The 21,202-nt window shown below is 37.9% G+C and overlaps 1 protein-coding gene across 1 annotated transcript in view; it reads right to left on the reverse strand.

Moving 5' to 3' along the window:
- The window catches only part of Cpa6 (carboxypeptidase A6), a 272,271-nt gene that overhangs the window by 83,761 nt on the left and 167,308 nt on the right, over positions 1-21,202 (reverse strand). The window contains exons 3-6 of the mRNA XM_042666133.1: positions 11,509-11,633; positions 5,549-5,663; positions 3,201-3,302; positions 221-325 (exon numbers count right to left, since the gene is read on the reverse strand). Of these exons, the coding sequence (XP_042522067.1) occupies positions 221-325; positions 3,201-3,302; positions 5,549-5,663; positions 11,509-11,633 (447 nt within the window). The remainder of the gene's footprint in view (positions 1-220; positions 326-3,200; positions 3,303-5,548; positions 5,664-11,508; positions 11,634-21,202) is intronic.

Genomic DNA, 21,202 nt, shown 5'->3' on the forward strand with positions numbered 1-21,202 from the left:
CACACATAAACAAAAGCCTCCCTACTGAGGACAGAAGTGAAGAGAAACTGAGCAAGGCTTTTTGGAGTTCTTCTGAATTAAGAAAGTAGCCCACAAAATCAAGATTTTGTTATCATTCAATCATGAATTTCTGGGTTTAGATTCCTACTTTGTTCCTTAAGCAGAGTGAAAACACAGTACTGACTAGCTGAAATGGACATCGTGAAAGGGTTTAACTTACTTCTCTTACAAACCACTGACAAAAGGCTGGACCAATCCATTCTCTTGCATGGATACCACAATCCATCCAGACAGCTCTTTTGTAAGCTTGTGACTTCCTGCCCAGCTGAAAACAAGAGCATTTGTAGTGACCTACTCAGACTTTTAGTTTAAGCATCACTGACCAGTAGCATTTAATAAGGTTTCAACATAATTCTTCACTGTAGTTGGGTTCATCAGGTAATGCATAAAAATCATAGAGATTTTCTATCTACTTTGGAAGTCAAGCCTTGTTTATAAAACAGTAAAATTACTGCCATAATTGCAGCCAAAGGACTTGAAAATACACAAGTAATATTCCATCTCCATTTTAATTGTATATGACCACTGAGTAAAAAGCTAGATTCCATCCTCTCCCTCTCCTTCTATTCCTACAACTTTTTAAACTCTGGTTTTGAACTCAGGGACTTACTGTTGTTTGGAGAGGTTTTACCAATTGAGCCATTCCTGCAGCCTGTTTTGCTTTTGGTTGCTTTTCAATAGGGTCTCATATCTTTGCCTGGGCTGGCCTCAGATGGCGATCTTTATATCTATGCCTCTATGGTTAGGATTACAGGTGTGAGGCACCAAACCTAGTTTATTATTATCTTTGGATAGGTTCTCTCTAACTTTTTGCACAGGCTGACCCAGAACCATAATTCTTCTAGCTCTGCCTCCCAAGCAACTGGGATTACAAGTGTGAGCCACTGGACCTGACAGGAAATAAATTCAAAAGTCAGATGTTATCTTAACCCTGGTGAATCAGAGATGAAAAGAGATTTTGCACATTAGTGGCAAAGGTAGACAAATAGGAAATCAAACAATTTGTGATAATAAATATTGGGATTCTGGTTGTTGTGTCAAATGTTCTTAAGGGAATAAACAGAGGTTTCTCAGAAGAACACGTGTTTGAGAAGATGGGAAGCTTTTCTGGCAGACATGTTGGAGGAAGCCACCTCAGGTCTGAAAGAGAATCCAAAGATGCGATTATTGGAGGAAATGTTCTATGCTTTGAGGAAGAGACAGCACATGAAGTTGAATACAGAGGCAGAACACAGGAAGTCCTAGATATCACATACAAGAGATCAGGCTGCATCCCATATTCCAGAAGGCTTTTTTGTGCATGTGTGTGTGTGTGTGTGTGTGTGTGTGTGTGTGTGTGTGTGTGTGTGTATGTGTGTGTGCATATATGTACATGCTTAGAGAGCTCACACTGTCAGCAGTGTATTGAATGGACTAGAGACAAAAGGGCAAAGAAGTGCAGTGTGGAGGCCACTTTTGAAATAGTCCAGGGAGTACACAGAAGTAAGCAGTGAGGTAAGAGAAGAGGTTAAACCAATCTGAAAGAATTGTTAGTTTTCAGATGATATTCAATGTACTTTATTGGGAGGGTAGAGATGGAATCCTGAGCCTAAGGTGCTTTTGTGAATACCCATGTGAGAATGTCTAGCAGGAGTAGGATGGGCACTGGGTTCATGCTTGTAACACTAGCTAGTTAGGAGGCTGAGCTCCAAAGGGTTGGTATTTAAAGCTAGTCCAGAAAGAAAAATACCCAAGACTCCATCTCCAGTATAAAGCTTGGCTTGAGTCATGGCTCAAGTCATAGAGTGCCAGCTGAGCAAGCAAGCTGAACAAACATAAGGCCCTAACTATCACCACCATCATCCCCACTACCACTACCACCACCATCACCACTGCTACCACCACCTCCACCACAAAGCTCCAGAGTGATCTATAACTAGATAGAAGGATTTGGAAAGATTGTTGAAACTATGGATCAGGTGTTCTCAATTTGGGGGTGCTTGTGGAGTTTAAGCAGAGTTGAGGATGGAATCCTGAGGAATACCAGAACCCAAGGAAAGGATAGGAAGGGGGCACCAAGAAATGAGACCTGCAGGGAGGGCCAGAAAGCAGGACAAGAATTATCTAGGAGTTATTATTGACCTTGGCAAGAAGAATTGTTAAGAAGTTATGGGGACAACAGTCAGTGAGCCAAGTCTGAATGGAGGGTAAGCAAGTAGGGACAGTGTGGATATATCTTAGTAGAAGTTTGGTTAAGAAGAGATGGCAAACAGCAAGTCAGGAGCGGAAGAGAACTCAGCACCAAGAAGGGACATAATGAATACTTTCTTCCGCAGTTATATGATTTTGCATTGTCCATCTTAAGTAGTACCAATTCACAAGTCATTTGTACCAATAATACTGAGTATTTTACATATTCTCTTCAATAATGAATAACAACAATTATGACTCAAAAGTACAATGCCCTTTTTCCTTTGTGCTGCTACTGAGGCTTGAACTTAGGGATTACATTTTTGTTTGGCCTTTTTTTTTCCCTCTCTAAATTGGTGCTCTGCCATTCAAGCCACAGTTCCATTTCTGATGTTTTGGTGGTTAATTGGAGATAAGAATCTCCAAGACTTTCCTACTCTGGCTGGTTCTGAACCTTGATCCTCAGATCTCAGCCTCCTGAATAGTTAATATTTCAGGATTGAGCCAACAGGACCTGGCTTTTTTTCTTTCTTAAGTTATCAGATAAAGGCCAGGTGTGGTGGCTCAAGCTCATAATCAAAGCTAATCAAGAGTTAGAAGTTGGGAGGACTGTGGTTTAAAGGCAACCTGTGCATAAAAGTTAGCGAGATCCTCATCTCAATAAAAAAAGCTGGATTTGGTGGCAGGTGCCTGTCAATCCAGGTATATGGGAGGTATAAATAGCAAGATTGGGCAGGCAAAATATGTGAGACTTTACCCAAAAGATAAGCATAGAAAAAAAGGGCTGGAGATTTGGGTCAATTGGTAAAGCCAATATATATATATTTTATATATAATATATTTACTACCATAGTAAATATATATATTTAAGCTGATATTAATTACATGATGGTAGACAAGCTCATTTCATTTCCCCCATAAATTAAAATTAAAAAATAAATGTGTTTATTTAGTTAACAAGTTCTTTTTACCTTTAAAATAAGGAGAGCTCTTCCTTCATAGGATCTTCCAATAGAGAAGATCTGAATGAGGTCTGAACGAGTGTTATTCAGATGATGCATCCAACACTGAATCTAAAAGCAGAGAAACAAAAACTGTCTCAGACACTCTCAGACCCATGGAGCTTTTACAGAACAAAAGGTAACAAAAAAGACAACAGTGGGTCTTAGAATTCAGAGAACACCCATGGAATAGAAAATCGAGAAGAATCTAATCTTCTATCTTTAATTTTCTTTCGGATACTTAAAATTACATGTCATTTTCTGCCTTCCTAAATAATAGTTCATATCTCCATGTTGTTACTTCTCTAAAGCATACCTTCTACTACTGTGTATCCTTAACATCCTGATGACAGTGTTTTTCAGAAAATTAATTGATACGTTCTGGTTTCTTTTATGAAAAATCCAAATTGATTTCCATTTCTTTCAAGCATTTAGGGGGAGAAAACAAATCAGCTTCTGGCAAACCATTCAAACTACTTGAATGTGTCTCCAAAATTCTGAATATTGTAATTTGCCGCTGACCAGAAAATTCTAAGGAAAAAATGTTCTCTTTTGCACTTCAAGGTTATTCTACAGAACCACATATTGGAGGGCATACTAGAAATACATTTTCCTGAGATGATGACACATTTGCACACACTTAGCTATCATCAGGAAAGGGTATATTTGAGATGGATGAATAAGATGCCTAGGAAGGTGGGAGACATTTTTGACTGGAAAGACATGTAAGGAAGGAAGAAGTGACACAAAAATGTCCCACTGTTCTGTGGTATAAGAGGTTCTGTTCTGAGAAAATATATTTTGAAACGTACCCTTGTTTTCTTTTCTTCATATTTTAATTTCATAAATGTATAAACACTTCTATATGCATTTCTACAGCCATGTTTGGAATTTTACTTTTTCAAGGGCATGCTCACAATAATTTGATGTGTGAAATTATCAAAAACATTCCCAACAATCCTCATTTCAAGCTTCTAGAAAGTGTAATTGAGACATGGATTATGTGAAAAGGGTTTTCAAGAGTCTTGTTATCAACAAAACCCACATATTCATTATAATATAAGGGCATCTCATTGGGTTTGAGTCTGGCATTCCTTTGATTGAGTCAAGGGAAATATGGAAATGTATGTATTTCTTTACTCTGTTAACAACTTGGAGGATTGATTTGCCTGCCACTGGAGATGGAGGAAGAAAACTTTTCTGCTGTCATGGAACTTTCAGAGTAGAGGATTGAGGACATTAGTTAAACAAACAAGAATATAAGTAAACTGTGAAAAGTGTCATACCCGTGTGCATTATGGGAGCATGTGATATGTGAAAAGTCGGTGAGCAGAGGGGTTTGATTCATTTTAGGAGAGTAGAAAGAGCTACCATCTTGTTTTACCTAAAATTCAGAGGATGACAGTGTTGTCAGATGAACCATTAAAGATTTGGTGGTAAGGTTAAAGTAAGCTATGAGCTTCTCAGGTAGATTAAGTAGGCAAAGGTTCTGAGGTATCACTAATGCAACTTGGTCTTTGGGAAGTCTCAACTTTGCAAAGGGTGTAGGGCAAGTATTAACTATGCCTTTCAAGCAAAGCATTGCTCTCAAATTCTTGTTAGCTCAAAGGCTTTTTAAGGCTCTATTTTTCACCATATGACTTCACTCTTTATTTGTACTTCCCATGTTCTTTATATGAGTGAATTGAGCAAAGCAGGTGAATTCAAATTTTTGTTATTTTTTTGATAGCAGCAAAGGGTTCACTGGAAGAAATAAATGAATGGATATGTTTGGGCTATGTACATGAGGTCTTCCCAGAGCCCGTGTCTATGTTTTAATGCTTCCTTCTCAATCCCTACACCTGAATGACAAAAATTAACTTTAAAAAGGGTAATAAAAGTTCCTTTGATGTTAGGGAAATAAACCCTAAGATATGTATTCAAATGTTTTTTTCTTTCTTGCGATTGTTTCTAACGCATTTATAAGATTATTTCTTTGTTGCTTTGTATGTCCCTCCCCCACAGTATAACCCATGCTTTCACTGTATTTGATGTCGGTATAATTTGTGGAGGGGAAGGGGAAAAACAAATCGTTTAAATAAGGATACAGGTGGACCCGTTGCAACAAGTCGTTATGTCGAAAACGAACTTTACAACTTTGGCGGGGAGGAGCTGGGAGGATTGGATGGGGGGGCGGGGGGGAGGATGGGAAGGGATGGGAAGGGGAAACAAAGGAGGAGGCTGCAATGCTTGATAAGAAATGTACTCATTATCTTGCCCATGTAATTGTAACCCCTCTGTACAGTATTTTCACAAGAAAAAAAAGTTCCTTTGATTACTTCTTCTAAGGAGTGATATACTTCATAGTTATATTTAGACAGGGATCTTCTCCTTCTCTGTGTTCCCAAGCTGTTTCCATTTTCCAGAGCTTTCTGAAGATCTCCGATGAGAATCCTGGATTTGAGATAATAGAGATGATGATGAAAAAATAGAAAGAATCCAAAGCCTCCCCCCAAAAATAGGCAGCACCAAAAATAATCCCAGGCACAAGGAAAAAGGACCGCTAAGACTGAGATTTCTAAAAATACCAAATGTTGAGAAAACGTTCTTTTTTTCTGGAAGTAAAAACTGTTAAATACATGGTGTAATGAATGAATTACAGACAGCTGTCACCAAATAATAGTAGTGTTATAATCACAGCTACCATTGAGTGAGTAGCTACAACTATGGAACAGTGGCTGGGAGTACTTACGTTGAGTTCTTGCGAGGGGCCAGGCACTGCACTATGTATTTTATATGCATGATTTTCATTAATAACTCTGCATAGTGATGCTATTGTAACTTCCATTTTACAAATGGGGAACCTGAGATTCAAAAGAGTTAAGCCAGAATCTGAACTTGGAATGTGAACCCAAATGCCAATCTTGGGACTCTAAGTCCAAGGTGATGCCATGAAAACGGAGCCTCTGCTGCGCCTCCATGCCCGCACTTGACCCTCTTTCCTGCTGTTTCTACCTGTTCATAGTTCTGTCTTCATGGAGACTGTGCTAATCCTAACACCCAGCACAGCTCCCTAAGACTCTGAAAGAATAGCGAGAGGAAGGAAGAAGCTACAGTTCTTAAGAGCAAAGTGCAGAGATACTCAGAGCTGGAGCAGCCAAAATTATCTTGCTTCCCTGACAATAGCAAGAAAGCTACAAGAAAAGAAGTTTAGTTAGGCAAACTGAAGGCTGAGTACAGGGTAAGGGATTCTGGGCTCCTTACAATGGGCTACCTGATCCATCAGTGTTCTTGACGTCATATGACTTAGGTTCAGACATCACTGCTAACTAGAGAACCATATGCCAATAAGGTGGTTAGATGACAAAGAGCCTTGTGCTGATTTTTCTTGGCATGGCAGGTGGCTAAAAAGCTTTGGTTTCATGTTTTATCTTCCAAAAGAACCTGTTGCTTAATGGTGTAAGTGTAATTAGAGCATGTAGTAACATTTTTAAAATAACTTTCAAGGATGATCTACATAAGCCACTTGATGAAAAAGATTATCAAGAATCATATGCACTGGGCCAGGCACCAGTGATACATGCCTGTAATCCTAGATACTCAGGAAGCTGAGAGCTGAGGATTGTGATTCAAAGCCAACCTGAGTAGAAAAGTCAGTCCAACTCTTATATCTTACTAAACAGTAAAAAGCCAAAAGTGGATCGATCTGTGGTTCAAGTGGAAGAGTGCTAGGCTGAAGGGCAAAAAGCTAAGGAATATCTCACAGGCTCTGAGTTCAACCATAGTACCTGCATTTAAAAAACAAAAACAAAGCCCCAACAACAACAAAACCCTTGGCCAAGTGCTAGTGGCTTATACCTGTAATCCTATTTAAGAGGTTGAGATCTGAGGATCGCAGCTCAAAGCCAGCCCTGGCATGAAAGCCTATGAGATTCTTACCTCCAATAAACCATCAAAAAGCTGGAAGTGGAGTTGTGGCTCAAGTGTTAGAGTATAGCTTTGAGCAAAAAAGCTCAGGGGCAACATCTAGTCCCTGCATTCAAGCCCCAGTATGAACAAAAACAAAGAAAAAACAAACCATTTTTGGTCTATGATTCAGAAGTCAATTTATTCAGGGGCATGTTGAATGTATGACAGCCCTTTTGAGTTTACTCACTTATTATTTGTTGAGCACTTACTGCACCTAAGCATTGACTGTTTTTTTTGTTTCAGTTTTTTACTTTGCAGTTGGCAACATTTTAGAAATAAGAGGAAGTAAGGCTGAGCCAAGCTAGGTAGGTTTTCTGGTAGCTGCTTGTAGTGGCTCAAAATGTGCATGCAACACTAAGTTGTAAGACACTGTTCATGCCAGTTTTCCTTCTTTCCAAAGAGAGAAAGTTACAGATGGCTAAGTGCACGGGCTGAAGAACTTGACAATACTGCTAAGTCTGGTCTTCAGAGCCAAACGAGCTCTGAAGCTGACTTCCAAACTTCCTTGTGGTGGGAGAGAACCTGAGTGGTCAGAAAGGATGCAGATTTATTAGGAATAGCATGGTCATAAACAGTCCACATATTCTAGCTACTGCAGTCAACCTCCAGGTGTGTTCTCCTCCCAGGATTATTTCTCTGAGCTATCTTTTCCCTATCCCAGGAAACCAGGAGGAGAAAAACAAATTGTACACAAATCTCTGAAAGCTGTCAATCCCCACAAGAATCTCCTTCTCAATGTCCAACTCAAAATGCCTAGCTACTTTGTTACAGCAGCTCTACCTGATTAATATAGCTCTCTTTTCAGTCATCTAGTCTGCACTCTAATAAAAATTCTAAGAGTCCTACTTTAAATTAAAAAAATAATTGCAATATGGAAGCCCCAACCCCAGTGTCCTGGTCAAGTAGTTGATTGGAAACCAGTATATTGATGAGAAAGAAGGCTGTGAGTTGGAATTGCAAAATGGTCTTCTAAGCTGTAGTCGTTTTAGTTCTTTATAGTTAACGAGCGCTAAACCAAGTGGATCCATTTCTGTACTAGTGACAGACCTATTAAAAACGTTCTAAATGATGCCATCACTTAGTACAAAGCTACAGAGTAGGAAGAGCCCTCCAGAATGGAAATTTCATTGCCAGTTTTTATAGGCATTTACAACAGAATATTTTTTAATGGCGAAATGGATCATCTCATGGAGACAGGTTGGCTACCTGTGGGCCAGACACCTGGGTCATATTATCTCCACTTTAAAGATCACTATAGTGATATATTATGTTTAGTTATACAGAGTAAATGATACTCTTTTGAAAATACTCTAGGCTATAATAATCAAAGTCAATTAAAATGATGTCTACCTACCGTGTCTACAGAAATTAATTGACTCTTCTATGTTATTATCTTGGGTCCAACAAAACGAATCATTCTAAATACTTGTTCTTCATGAGGAGACACCTGATTTAAAAATACTTCTTTTTTTGACTCAATTCTCTGGGACACAAAGTGTGATATTCCATATCGGGTCTACATGACCTATATTTAATAGCAAAATAGAGACTTGTTAAAACTAACTGCTATGTTCTTTTCTACTGAACAATAATTAATGAAACATGTACATTGTTACTGGACACCTATAGATATAATTGGCAAGCTCTTTCCTGCCGGGCATTCAAAGCCACAGCAGTGATGAAAATGTGAGCAATATGAACAATAGTTTTATGCACAGCTGTGATTATGTTTCAGAAACACTGATGAAACCTTTCTACAAAAAGCTTACTGGTACTTTAATAAGGTTGCATGGATCTTTCTGGAAAGGCAATATTTATTTGGGTTATGGATGTTACTGCCATAATTTTACCCTTTATTCCAGATTTCTAAAGAGCTTAGGATCCTCACCTTTGGCCCCCAATCCCCAAGAGTCAGTAGCTCACCCTAAATCTCCCCAGGCACCATCAGGAACTTGGGGGCCAGCTGTGATAATACAGCATGCTATTGAAATGGGGATAGGTTATGAAACTCATTTACTATCGTGTCTCTCAGCTTGCTGTCTCACTATACTGAACCTCTTCTTCCCAGATCCTCTCCACCCTACCTCCCTTCTCTTGTGTCTCTAGCATCTCTCTTCCATTGTAAACAACCTTCCTATATCCTTCAGGCTCTTTAGAGAATTCTTCCTTTTCATATCCTTGCTCCATCAGAAATCTTATTTCCTACCTACCATGGGGCCAAAATTGTCCTGGTGCCTTAACCTGCTTCCTCATTAATCTTGTAACTTTCAGAAAGAGTTTGCCCTCCCTTCAGCCTCTTCTAGCTGCTTTCCTCTGACTCTTCACTATGCCTTTCACCTCCAATCTGCATGTCAGCCAAGGAGAGGCAAGGCAGCTATGGTCATTCTCTAGTAATTTACTCCTTTCATACTTACCACAGTAGGCTTAGCAATCTCCACCTAAAAAAATTCCATTTCAGCCATCCTCTCCTTCACTAGCTTCTGGATCTGTTACCCTCTATAAACTTCCTAGCCTAGAGTTTATAACATCCAGTAACCTACATTTTGTTAAAAGTTTCTTCCTTTGTTCCATAATTCCTCCTAGTCTCTTCCCTCCAGGTTAGAATGCATGGATGAATACCTAACCCAGCATCTCACTGGAAGCTTTAGCTTTCTTCCATGCTGTCCTTTCTATGTTCCTAACCTATAAGCTCCCAGCCCTCTATCATTGCTGTATTCCCTTCAGTAGCAACTGGTCTTATTTGTTATCACCCTGTTTGTTTTGTTCTTGGTGACATTCTTCAACATTTGCTTCTTCACTTTCAGTAGGTATACTTTTTACTATTCCACCTCCAAAAAATAATTACCTTTGATCTCTTTTAATTTATGGACTCTCCTCTCTATCCTCTTAAGTAGTCTCACATTTCTTTCTTTATTCTGAAAGGATGAGGAATTCTTCCACTGTTCAGACCTGCTCTTCCACTTGTACCCTCTCTCTGGCCTCATCTTCCTCATCTCCCTTCCCATTGGTCCTTCCTTGCAGCCACTGGACATGCCTAAACTTCCCCTTACTTACATAAACCCTAACTCTTCTGAGCAACACCTCTTTGTGGTCTTTTCTTTATTTCTTTATTCTAACTGCTGAGAGCAGAGTCTGTCTTACCTCCCATTCACTTCTGTCTTCCACTCTTAACAGCCGAATCTCACTGTGAGTTGTAGGAAAATCATTTCCAATACCAACTATCATTGTAGCACTTAACCCCATGGTCCATTCTCTCGCTGAAATCTTTGACTCCTCTTTCTCTTTTCTACTTACTGTCTTGTACTCCTTCAAAAACCCCTCATAAGCAGGGTACCAGTGGCTCCCGCCTGTAATCCTAGCTACTCAAAAGGCTGAAATCTGAGGATCACAGTTCAAAGCCAGCCTGGGCAGCAAAGTCCATGAGACTCTTATCTCCTATTAACCACCAGAAAATCGGAAGTGGCGCTGTGGCTCAAGTGGTAGAGCACTTGCCTTGAACTGAGCTGAGGGACAGTGCCCAGGCCCAGAATTCAAGCCCCATGACTAATCAAAAACAACAACAACAACAAAACAACAACAACCCTTCCTAATATCCAAATCTTTTCAAAACTGCTTACTGAGTTTCTCCAAGCTAGAAAATTTGGAGTCATTTTTTTTTTTTTTTACTTCTTTTTCAACCTATCTTCTAACCAAGAGGAGAAGTCAGCAGATTTTCCCTGGAAATACTTTTGGGAATGTATGACTCTAGTCTGAACTCAGGGATTCACCATCCCCTGCCTGGACTGCTATTATCCCTGGTGCCCACAGACTTGTGGCTCTCTTGCTTATATCCTCTTAGAGGCAGCACCATACACAAGAGGTTTGGGATGCTCCCCTGCAATAAGGCTTTCCACAATTTTTCCCCTTCCTGTCTTTGTACATCTTTTCTTTCTTCTGCCTGACTTGTGCTTGGTCCACTACAATAATGCACCACTGTTGTGTTTCTTTGTTGGTTGCATTGCCCCCACTGCCTGCTAGATTTCAAGTTTCATCGTTAGCTTGGCTGACATGACCCCTTGTCGTCAGCCTTGTCCTCTCATCAGCCATCTTGGCATGGCCAGGCTGCTGTTCTCTCTTCCCACAGAGAAAAGTTCATGTTGACACTGATCACTTCTTAGTCACAGTAAAATGGTATTAGACTAATAAAATCATGGAAGGTGAATGTATTCACAGTAATTTTCTCAAAATGCAAAACATTGTTGTAAACACTTGATAAATAGTCTGAATGCAAAGATTGTTCTGTTCAATTTAGTACAAATGAATTTTATAGCAAGTGGAAGGGGGTGCTTACTTGTACTGGATGTTAGCTTCCTGTAAGAAGGTTAACAGAGCTTGAGAAGCATTTTGATGAATATGGATGTCAGTAGTGGTGCCCTCTGATACATAGGAGATACTGCTGGGCTGCCAAAGGTCCACCTGTAGTGCAGGAACCAACCTATAATTCACATTCAATGTAGGTGGGAAAAATCCATGTCACAATGTCAAATACATTCTCTTGTTTAAGTCAAACACATTTTGGGATTAGAATCAATGTTTAAATGACCAGAGAAAAATTCCTGTATAATCTTGGACTTGCTCTGCATACCTTTTCATACCCATATAGATTTGTTTAATTTTGAAGTAATTGTTTGAAGACTAGTACACTAAAGTTACAAGATAAAGAAGAAAAATGGTAAAAAATTAGTTTTAAGTATAATTCTGATATTACTTTAAAATTATTTATTGAGCAACATTGATATTTAAAAATTACTTATGATATAAATATTTGAATAAGTATTTGAAGGGTATAATTATTCTTCATTCTTCCATGCAAGAAAGTTACAGTTATTTCGCAGCATTTAACTCATTTATTATGGTGGGGATTGAACTGAGCTCCTCTTCTGTACAAGACAAGCACTCTACCACTGAGCTACACCACCAAGGCAAAGTTCAGAAACATTCTCTAAGTGGTTGCTCTCCCCAACACCTGCCCTTCTCCAATTCCGACTCAGACTTCATAGATCTATACAATCCTTCCTTCTCAGAAGGTCTTGGTAACTAAGTCAAGTCTCCTGTCATAGTTGCTACAGAACCTTGTGCTTCTTTCATTGTGTCCCTTTCTCTGACCTGAATGTACTCCGGTCAGAGAATTTGTGCATTTGGTTACTTCCCAGAACATACAATGAAGTGCATATAGCACTTCAATCATTGCATATTACTTGAGTGTGGATCCCCACCCCCATATTATAAGTTGCGATACATTCACTACATGTTCAGTATTTTGTAGCAGAGCAAGAGTCACATCTGTATTCTTTACTGCTGTGATCCCAGTCCCTTGACTAGTATTTACACTGCTAGGAGCTCTGGATTCATTGAAAGAATAACAGAACATAGCTGAGAGGGAGGGTAGCCTCATCTTTTCTGGAAGTTAGAGCCACAGTTCCAGTTAGGCACAATTTTAGACTCATCTCTGTCTTTTGATATCAGTTTTGGATGTCCTTCTTCTTGTGTTTTTATTCTTGGTCCTGTAGGAGGATTCTAGTGTCTACTAATCTCTTATCACGTAAGATTTAGTTACTTTAACTTCACTTGTGTCAGTATGGGCATTCTGTGAGAGCATTCTGAAGATCAAATATACTTTGTGATTCAGGGACGCCAATGTCCAATAATCTATCCTGGAACAGAGTAAACCAGCTTTTATTTTTGGAACAAAGAATGCACCTGTTTTCTTTCAGTCAGCAGACTCCTTAGCTAACTTGCAGGGGCATATCTGATGGAGTTAACAAGCCTATCCACAATCTCAGGCAAACAAAAGTGTGGGATTGGGAGGGATGCAAAGAGGTCATTTTATCCATCTGTCAGCCCTTGGGCAAGGATATAGTTAGGACTGCACCAAACTGTCCTCAATAGGCACAGCTAGATCAACCTTTTAAGTCTTCAAAAGGAGGAGAGTTGACAGCATCCTAATTTAATTCATGTCCACATTTAACAAGATTGTCAGACATTTTTCTTAATCCTTTACACTTGTGACACAGTCTCATGCTTGTTCTGTTCTTCAGTGAGGAATGGTTGGATTCTTGCTTTTGTGACATAAAGCATGTTGATAACTTTTACTTGCCTTTGTACATTAGATTTTCTAATCCTTTAGTCAATCCTGTGACTTGCCTCTAAGGCAATGGCAAAGATGGATTTTTTTATATTAAGGAAAACATTTTCAGTCAATGGATACAAGAAAAATGTGCTCTATTTTATAGGGTGGAGAGCCACAGGTACCTAAAAATACTATGAATTACCACCTTACACATGAGTCTGTAAGTACTATTCTCTGAGCTACATGCTAAAATAAGAATCCTTATCCCACAGAAAAGAGTAGCTTCCCCATAGAAAAGTTGCATGAAAGTAATATACCCTACAATAAGACCTAGAAAAGACTAACATCATAAAATAAATATTATCACCAAGCATAGTGGTGCACACCCACTACTTGAGAAGCTGATTCATAAGGATTGTGAATTTAAGGCCAACCTAGGCTACATAGTGAGATTCTATCACAAAAAACAACAATAAAATTATAACATTCTCAGACAGGTAAAAGAAATTCACATAAAAGACAACTAAAAAAAGTAATTTGTAAAATCAGTTAAGATCTAGCAGCATTGGCTGTGTAAATTTGTGGGAGGTTTGAACATATCTAAACTTCAGTTTTCTTACTGGCACTCTCTTATTGGTATTATCCATAGTCTCTTTCAGAGAATTAGACTATTGGATGCAAAACACATAATAAGAGCTCAAAAGATATTCAAGGACAGCATTATCCTGAAATCAAAGTCAGAAAAGGAATGAATCAAACATAAAATTATATATCAGTAGTTTAGTTATAATAAAGATATTTTAAAGTTCTTAGCAAAATATTAGTAAGTTGAATCGAACTGCACATTCACCATGATCAAGCATGTCAAGATTTAGTCTAGAAATGCAAGGATAGTTCAGTACATGTGATGCAACAAAAATATATCACACAAAGAATGAACAAAAAGCTATATGATCATTCAATAGGTATAGAGAAAGTCTCTTATAAAATTCAACATTACTTCAGCTTAAAACTTCTGAAAAAATAGAAAGATCATAATTAACATAATACAGACTATTTATGATGAAGCCACAGGCAACACTGTACCAAATAAAATAAAATCAATAAATTTCCTGTAAGATAAAGAATAAGGTCAGGGCATTCACTTATTATGCCAATCCAGGAAAATTAGAAAGAAAGTAGGAAGAGAATTAAATGAAAGGCATACAAACAAGAATGGCAAAGTCAAATTATTCTTGTTTTCAAAAGATAGGATTCTATATATAAAAACCCTAAGGATCTTACCAAAAGATTAACGGATAAACTACTACACTAAAGTCTCAAGGTATAAAACCAACATGAAAAAATCAGGAGTGCTACTGCCAGTAGCTCATAACTGTAATCCGATCTACTCAGCAGGCTGAGATCTGAGGATTGCAGTTCAAAGGAAGCCAGACTCAGTAGGAAAGTCTGTGAGACAGTTACTGTCAATAAATTAACACAAAAGCTGGAAGAGAAGATGCAGCTCAAGTGGTAGGGTGCTAGCCTTGAGAAAAAGACACTTAAGGACAGCACTAAAACTTTGAGTTTAAGCCCCAGTACATGGGAAAAAAAATCAATACCATTTAATAAGCCAATTTCAAATTTCCTGAGAAAGATATCATGAGAGAAATCTCATTTATAATAGTTACAAAGAAGAAGAAAAGCAGGTGTGCTAAATAATAATCTCTTAGTAAAACTTAAAGATAATAATATATAATTAAAAAAGAAGAAAAGTAAAAAAAGTAACCAGGGGAGTAAAGGATCTCTATAATTAAAATTACATAATATTGATTAAGGAAACTGAAGAACATACAAAAGAACTCCCTTAATGGGTTGGAGAATAAATATTGTCCAATGTCCACAATACCCAGAGCAATTTGTAAATTCAACACAATCTCCATCAAAATACCAGTGATGTTTTTCACAAATTTAGAATAAACACTTGAAAATTCATACAGAAGGAAAGAAACCCTGCATAGTCAAAGCAGTCCTGAACAAAAAGATCAAAATTGGAGGCAAAACAATAAATGATTTCAAGACATAGTAAAGAGTCATAGAAGCTGGCATAAAACAGAGACATATATCAAAAGACCAGAACAGATATCCCAGAAATAAATCTATGCACCCATATAGACAACTGATTTTGACAATGGCACTCAAACCACAGTGTAAAGACAGATCTTTAATACATGGTGCCCGGAAAACTGAATATCCACATGTTGAAGACTGAAACTTGGCTTCTGCCACTCAGTGCAAAATAAACTCAAAATGGATCAGATATAAATGTAAGACCTGAAACTATAAAACTATGAAAGAAAACATAGGGAAACACAAGATATTAATATATGCAATGATTTCTTGGAGATGGCCCAGAAAGCACCAAAAACAAGAGCAAAAATAGACAAATGAAATGACATTGAAATAAAAATCTTCTGTAACACAAAATGAAGAGACCAACTAAATAATATGAGAAAATATTTGTCAACTATTGATCTCAGAAAGGATTAGTATGAAAATATATCAGAAACTGAAAGAATTTAATGACAACAAAAAAGTAATCAAGTAAAATATGGACAAATGATCTGAATAGACACTTCTCAAAAGAAATAAAAAGGCCACCAAGCAATTTGTTTGGATGAAAATAAAATCAGTATACCAAGGGAAAACCTTCATTATCATGTTTATTGTAGCACTATTCACCATAGCTATAATAGGAATTTAATATTGGTGTACTTCTGTGGATGAACAGATAATATATGGTAAACATACATAATAAAACATTGTTCAGCATAAAGAGAATGAATACTATTATGTGCAACAAAATGAATGGAACTGGAGGATATTATGTTAAGTAAAGTAAGCCAGACACAAAGGTAAGTACCACATCTTCTCCATGGAAGTTAAAAAAGTCAACTTGAATGAAGAATAGTAATGAGTAGAGATTGGGAAGGATGTTGGTGGGTGAGTGGATAAAGGGAGGATGGAAGAGGACAAAAACAGAAGAAAAACATTTTAGTGTTCTACACAGTGGGGTGACTGACAGTTTACAATAGCCTATTATCTACTTTAGGAAGAAAGAACTCAAAAGCTCTAAACATAAAGAGATGATAAGGAGAAGAAAATTCAAATTTCTCTGATTTCCTAAGTGCATGCTTTATCCATGTGCTGCAATATCACACTGAACCCCAGTCATCTGCACAATTAATACATATTAATAAAAATAAACACAAACAATAGTTTTTTTGTTGTTATTGCTATTTGAAAAATATATGAAAAATAAAGGCTATAAGTTGTAAGACAAAGTTCTATTTTGTGTGTTTCTGATTAAGATGATTGTCCCCTTATTTGGAGGAGATTCAAATGTGGAGATGAATTGAAAAGTGTAGAGGAGGGAAGCAAGAAATAAAACAGAATATGAACAAAGCAGGTGTGTTTCCTAGCACAAAGGCAAATGGCTATGTGTGAAGTAACTGTAGGGGTGGTGAATTCATTTGGTTCTCAGGACAGTTCCCTAACTCTCTGGTCTTCCCTTTCTTCAATGGTAGGATGAAGATGATAGTTACATCTTTTTGCAGATCAGTATTTAATGATGTTAGTCGCTGTTGTTTTTTGTTGTGATGTCGATGACTTCTAGCAGCAGGCAGCCTGCCACTTAGGAATTGTGTGACTTTGGGCAATTTGCTTTAGCTCTCTGTGTTTCAGTTTCCTCATTTATAAAATGAGAATAATATATTTTTTATAGGCTTAAATGAATCAATACATATAAAATACTTAAAACAGTGTCTTGTTACTTGGAGCATTTATTGAATGATAAATGATACAAAGTTAAAATTACTTGCAATTAAAAATATAATTATAGTTCAGTGTGATACTAATATCAAGCTCTTCAGGTCCTTATGTTGAACTAAGCCCTTGGTTTGGTAGATCTACTTTTGAAAACTACTCTGCCTCAGGCCTAAGGCTGCTTGTGCACCTGGTTCAAGTGTCTCTCAGTGTCCTCCAGAAGCCCCTGAGAGAGTCCTGTATCTGGATATGGAGTCTAGGTGGCCCTTCACTTTCTGTCAGATGGCTAGCCTTCCAGCTACGTGAAATAACAGGCATAGAACCGCCCAATCCTGCTCTATTTCCTCTTTTTCCTTTAGAAAATGATTATTCAGGTACTTAGATATCATAGGAAAGACTTCTAAACAAGAAAACTTGGTATCAACTTGGTAGATGATTAGTGTTTGATTTACAGAATCATATTCAATGTTAAGACACAAAATCTTTTTAATATATATTTTTATTGTAAAGATACTGTACAGTTACATGAGCAAGGTAATGAGCCCATGAGGCAATTGTTATACTTTGTTATATTTCCCCTACCATTCTTTTCCTCCCCACCTCCCTGACTCCTCCCTCCCCACACCCACCCTCCCATCCCCAACATTCTGTCTTGTACATCTCATTATTACAATGGAAGACACAAAATCTTAACACACTGAAAAGCATTTTGCTTATTTACTCTTAAAACAGTCTGATTTGGATTTAGCTTGCTAAAAAGCTTCTCAGACTGCCACATTTAGAACAAACCTTTGTTACCTGCTTCCTTCAAATTGTGAAGCTGGGTGTGATGGCATACATCTATAATCCCAGCACTTGGTAAACTGAGGCGGGAGGATTATAAGTTGAAGGAAAGCGTGGACTATACAGGGAGATCTTTTCACACACACACACAAATTAAAATATGTTTCTTCAACAGTCTACCACATTAAATATATCTCATTTGCATATTTTATTATTCTAATTACTTTCCTAGGGCTGTGTTAGTAAGCCACAGCAAACCAAAGTGCTCGAAGCACAAGAAAGGCATTCTTTTACAGGCCTAGAGAGCAGAGGTCCCAAATTAAGATGTAGTCAGTACAGTACTTCCACTGAAGCCTCTAGGGTAACTCCTTCCTTGCTTCTAGCTCTGGCAGCCCTAGGCATTCCTCAGCCTGTGGTCCCATCACTCCAGTCTCTGCCTCTGTGAGGACCTGTGTCTTCTCTTTTCCATCTAGGAATGCTTACTAGATTTAGATTGCATCTCCGTGATCCAAGATAACATCATTTTGAAATCCTTAATACCAGCTAAAATGATCCTTTTTAATTTTTTTTGGCTAACTTTAGGTCACTTTCACAAGTTCTGGCTAGGACATGAGCATGTCCTTTTGATACCTGCCATTCAACTCACTGCATTTCCTTGTTAACTATTAATGTCTGTTTTCTATTATATTATCTCCATAAAAGTAGAGATTATGAAAATCTATTCCCCCCTGCTTGCTATTGCCCCTCTCAACCTTATCTCCCAGTGCTTAGACTCATGTCTGACGTCTACTTAATAGGCACTGAATAATATATATTTTATAGGTGGAATAATACATCTTTTCCCTCCTTAGGTAAATATATAATGTCTCTATGATTGTTACTTCACATTCCCTACCTCTATAAGGCCATGTAAAGCCTTTGAAATCATTTGGTATATAATGATATAGAGATACATGCTTCTTATCAACTGCCCACATTGATGATTTTGTATGGCCTTCTAATGGTGCCATAAATACACAAATAACCCTTAGCAGAATAAAGGTTCTCAATCCCTGCATTTCTAGATTCCTGATTCAAGTTACCCTCACCAAAAATTAATAAGGTCTTTTTTTTCAAATTTTATCTACTCACCCCATTTCTTAACTCATAAATCTTCTTGATTTTGAAAATATTTAGGCATAATTGTAGATATGCTCCCTGTTAGGGTTACATTTATCTGCTTCTTATGACTATCATGACACTGCAGTCATATAGTTAAAGAAATGCTCCTAGGTTTGTGGTTCAAGTGGTAAAGCATCTGCCTAGCAAACACGGTTCAAACTCTAGTACGAGGAAAGGAAAAAAGAAAGAAAGAAATTCTTATGTGGTTTAGCTGTATTATTTGTCCTTGTTTTACTTCTCAACATTTTAAATTATCAGTAGACTTCCAGGATGGAAACATGGCCAGAGATGCTGGTTTTCTATCACCTAGAGACCTTTATGAGACTGTTAAAATTCTGGAACTAATTTTTCCCTCCCTGCCCACTATGTTTTCGTTCAAATTTCAAGTTATCACTCTTCCTGAAGCATAGCCCTAAGAACCCCAATAACCCTCCTCCAGAAAGAAAAGAAAATATATTGGCCATTAACTAATTACGCATTAAAATAATCATTTTAATCAGCAAAGGCTTGTCTTAGCCCATTTTCTATTGCTATAACAGAATCCCTGAGTCTGGATAATTTGTAAATGCAATAAGTCTATGTTGGTTTCCAGTTCTAGAGGCCGGCAAAAAATATGCTACTTCAAGGATCTTACATGGATTCAACCAATGGCAGAAAGCAAAGGGCAAGTGGATGAGGCTAAATGCAAGGAGCAGCCTGCATTTAGAACAACCCACACTGTGGGTCCTATGAAAATGAAGTCACTACCACAAGAATTAATCCAGTCCCAAATTCATTAGCGAGATGTCAATCCATTCACGACCCAAACAACTCTCAGAGATCCCCATTTTCCAACACTGCTGTTTTGAGGCATTAAGATTCCTCTACCAAAACTTCTGGGTGATACGTTAGGCTTCAATAATGTAATTGAAATTAGATTAGTCCAAATCAAAGTATTGCTTAAGAATGCAAATTTCTATGTAACTGAATACTGGTGGCCTCAATGTTAATCACCAGGCAAGTATTATTTCTCCAAAGTTAGGTAAAAAGAGAAAAGCTTTGTTTGGTGCCCAAGTTTCCTTCCTAATTATCTTCAAAGTTGAACGCTAGTTTTTATAACTAGATGACATGTAGGAAAAGAAAAGATTCTTTACATTTCCCAAATTATTAATTTTTTAAATTCACTTTTTTGAAAAGATTGCTGATGTTCATGAATCAAAGGCTCTTAGGACATTAATATAGTAAAACCAAAGCTGGGTTTATTGGCTTGTTGCATAAGGAAAATTCAACACAAAGACACAGGTAGTGTCAGTGAAGGGTGTAAGAAAGATCTTACTTTAGGATTTGGACTTTCCTTCAATGATCTTGTGGAGAGTTAAGGAAATTGGGATTTATCTCTGGACTGAACACTTGTAAAGAAAAGGAACAATTCTACTTAGCATTTAATAGCTTGATTTTGTCTAGTAGAAGAAAGAAACAAAAAGGGCTAAAGCTCTAATTGGAAGAGAAGTGTAGCTAGAAAAGTTTTGTCATTTTTATAAAAGATTTTTTTGCATATAGTTAGACATGAAAACAATGGTCTTGCTTTGTCTTATTTCTTGGTGGGTACAGTGAAGCCTTGACTGATGTTCACACTGCTGAATAGGTTTGTTTGTGTGTCTGTGTATAGGTCCTGGGACTTGAACTCAAGGCCTGGGTGCTATCCTTGAGCTTCTTTGTTCAAGGCTAGTGTTCTACCACTTAAACCACGCTCCACTTCCAGCTTTTTGGTGGTAAATTGGAAATAAGAGTCTCACATACTTTTCTGCCCTGGCTGGCTTTGAAACAGGATCCTCAGATCTCAGCCTCTTGAGTAGGTAGGATTATAGGCATGAGCCACCAGCGCCTAGTTGTGGAATGGTTTTAATAGAACACTGTGGTCTAGAAATGGGAGCAAGGCTGGCTTCATGGAGCAACATGGCCAGCTGTGAGTACCAGGCTGGCTCTGAGTACAAACATGTTCAGCTGTTAGTGACAGGCTGACTTCTCCTGATTTTTATTGTTGTTTTTATTGGTGATACTGGGGGTTTGAACTGAGGGTCCTGTGCTTCTTAGACAAGTGCTCTACCACTTGAGCCATGCCTTCAGGTATGGTTCTTCCTTTCTAAAGACAATTACCATTCTACTTAGGCCATGTAATAACTGAGAG

Source organism: Dipodomys spectabilis, unplaced genomic scaffold (genome assembly GCF_019054845.1).
Source record: "Dipodomys spectabilis isolate Male_0828 unplaced genomic scaffold, ASM1905484v1 ptg000015l, whole genome shotgun sequence".
NCBI classification, from domain to species: Eukaryota; Metazoa; Chordata; class Mammalia; order Rodentia; family Heteromyidae; genus Dipodomys; species Dipodomys spectabilis.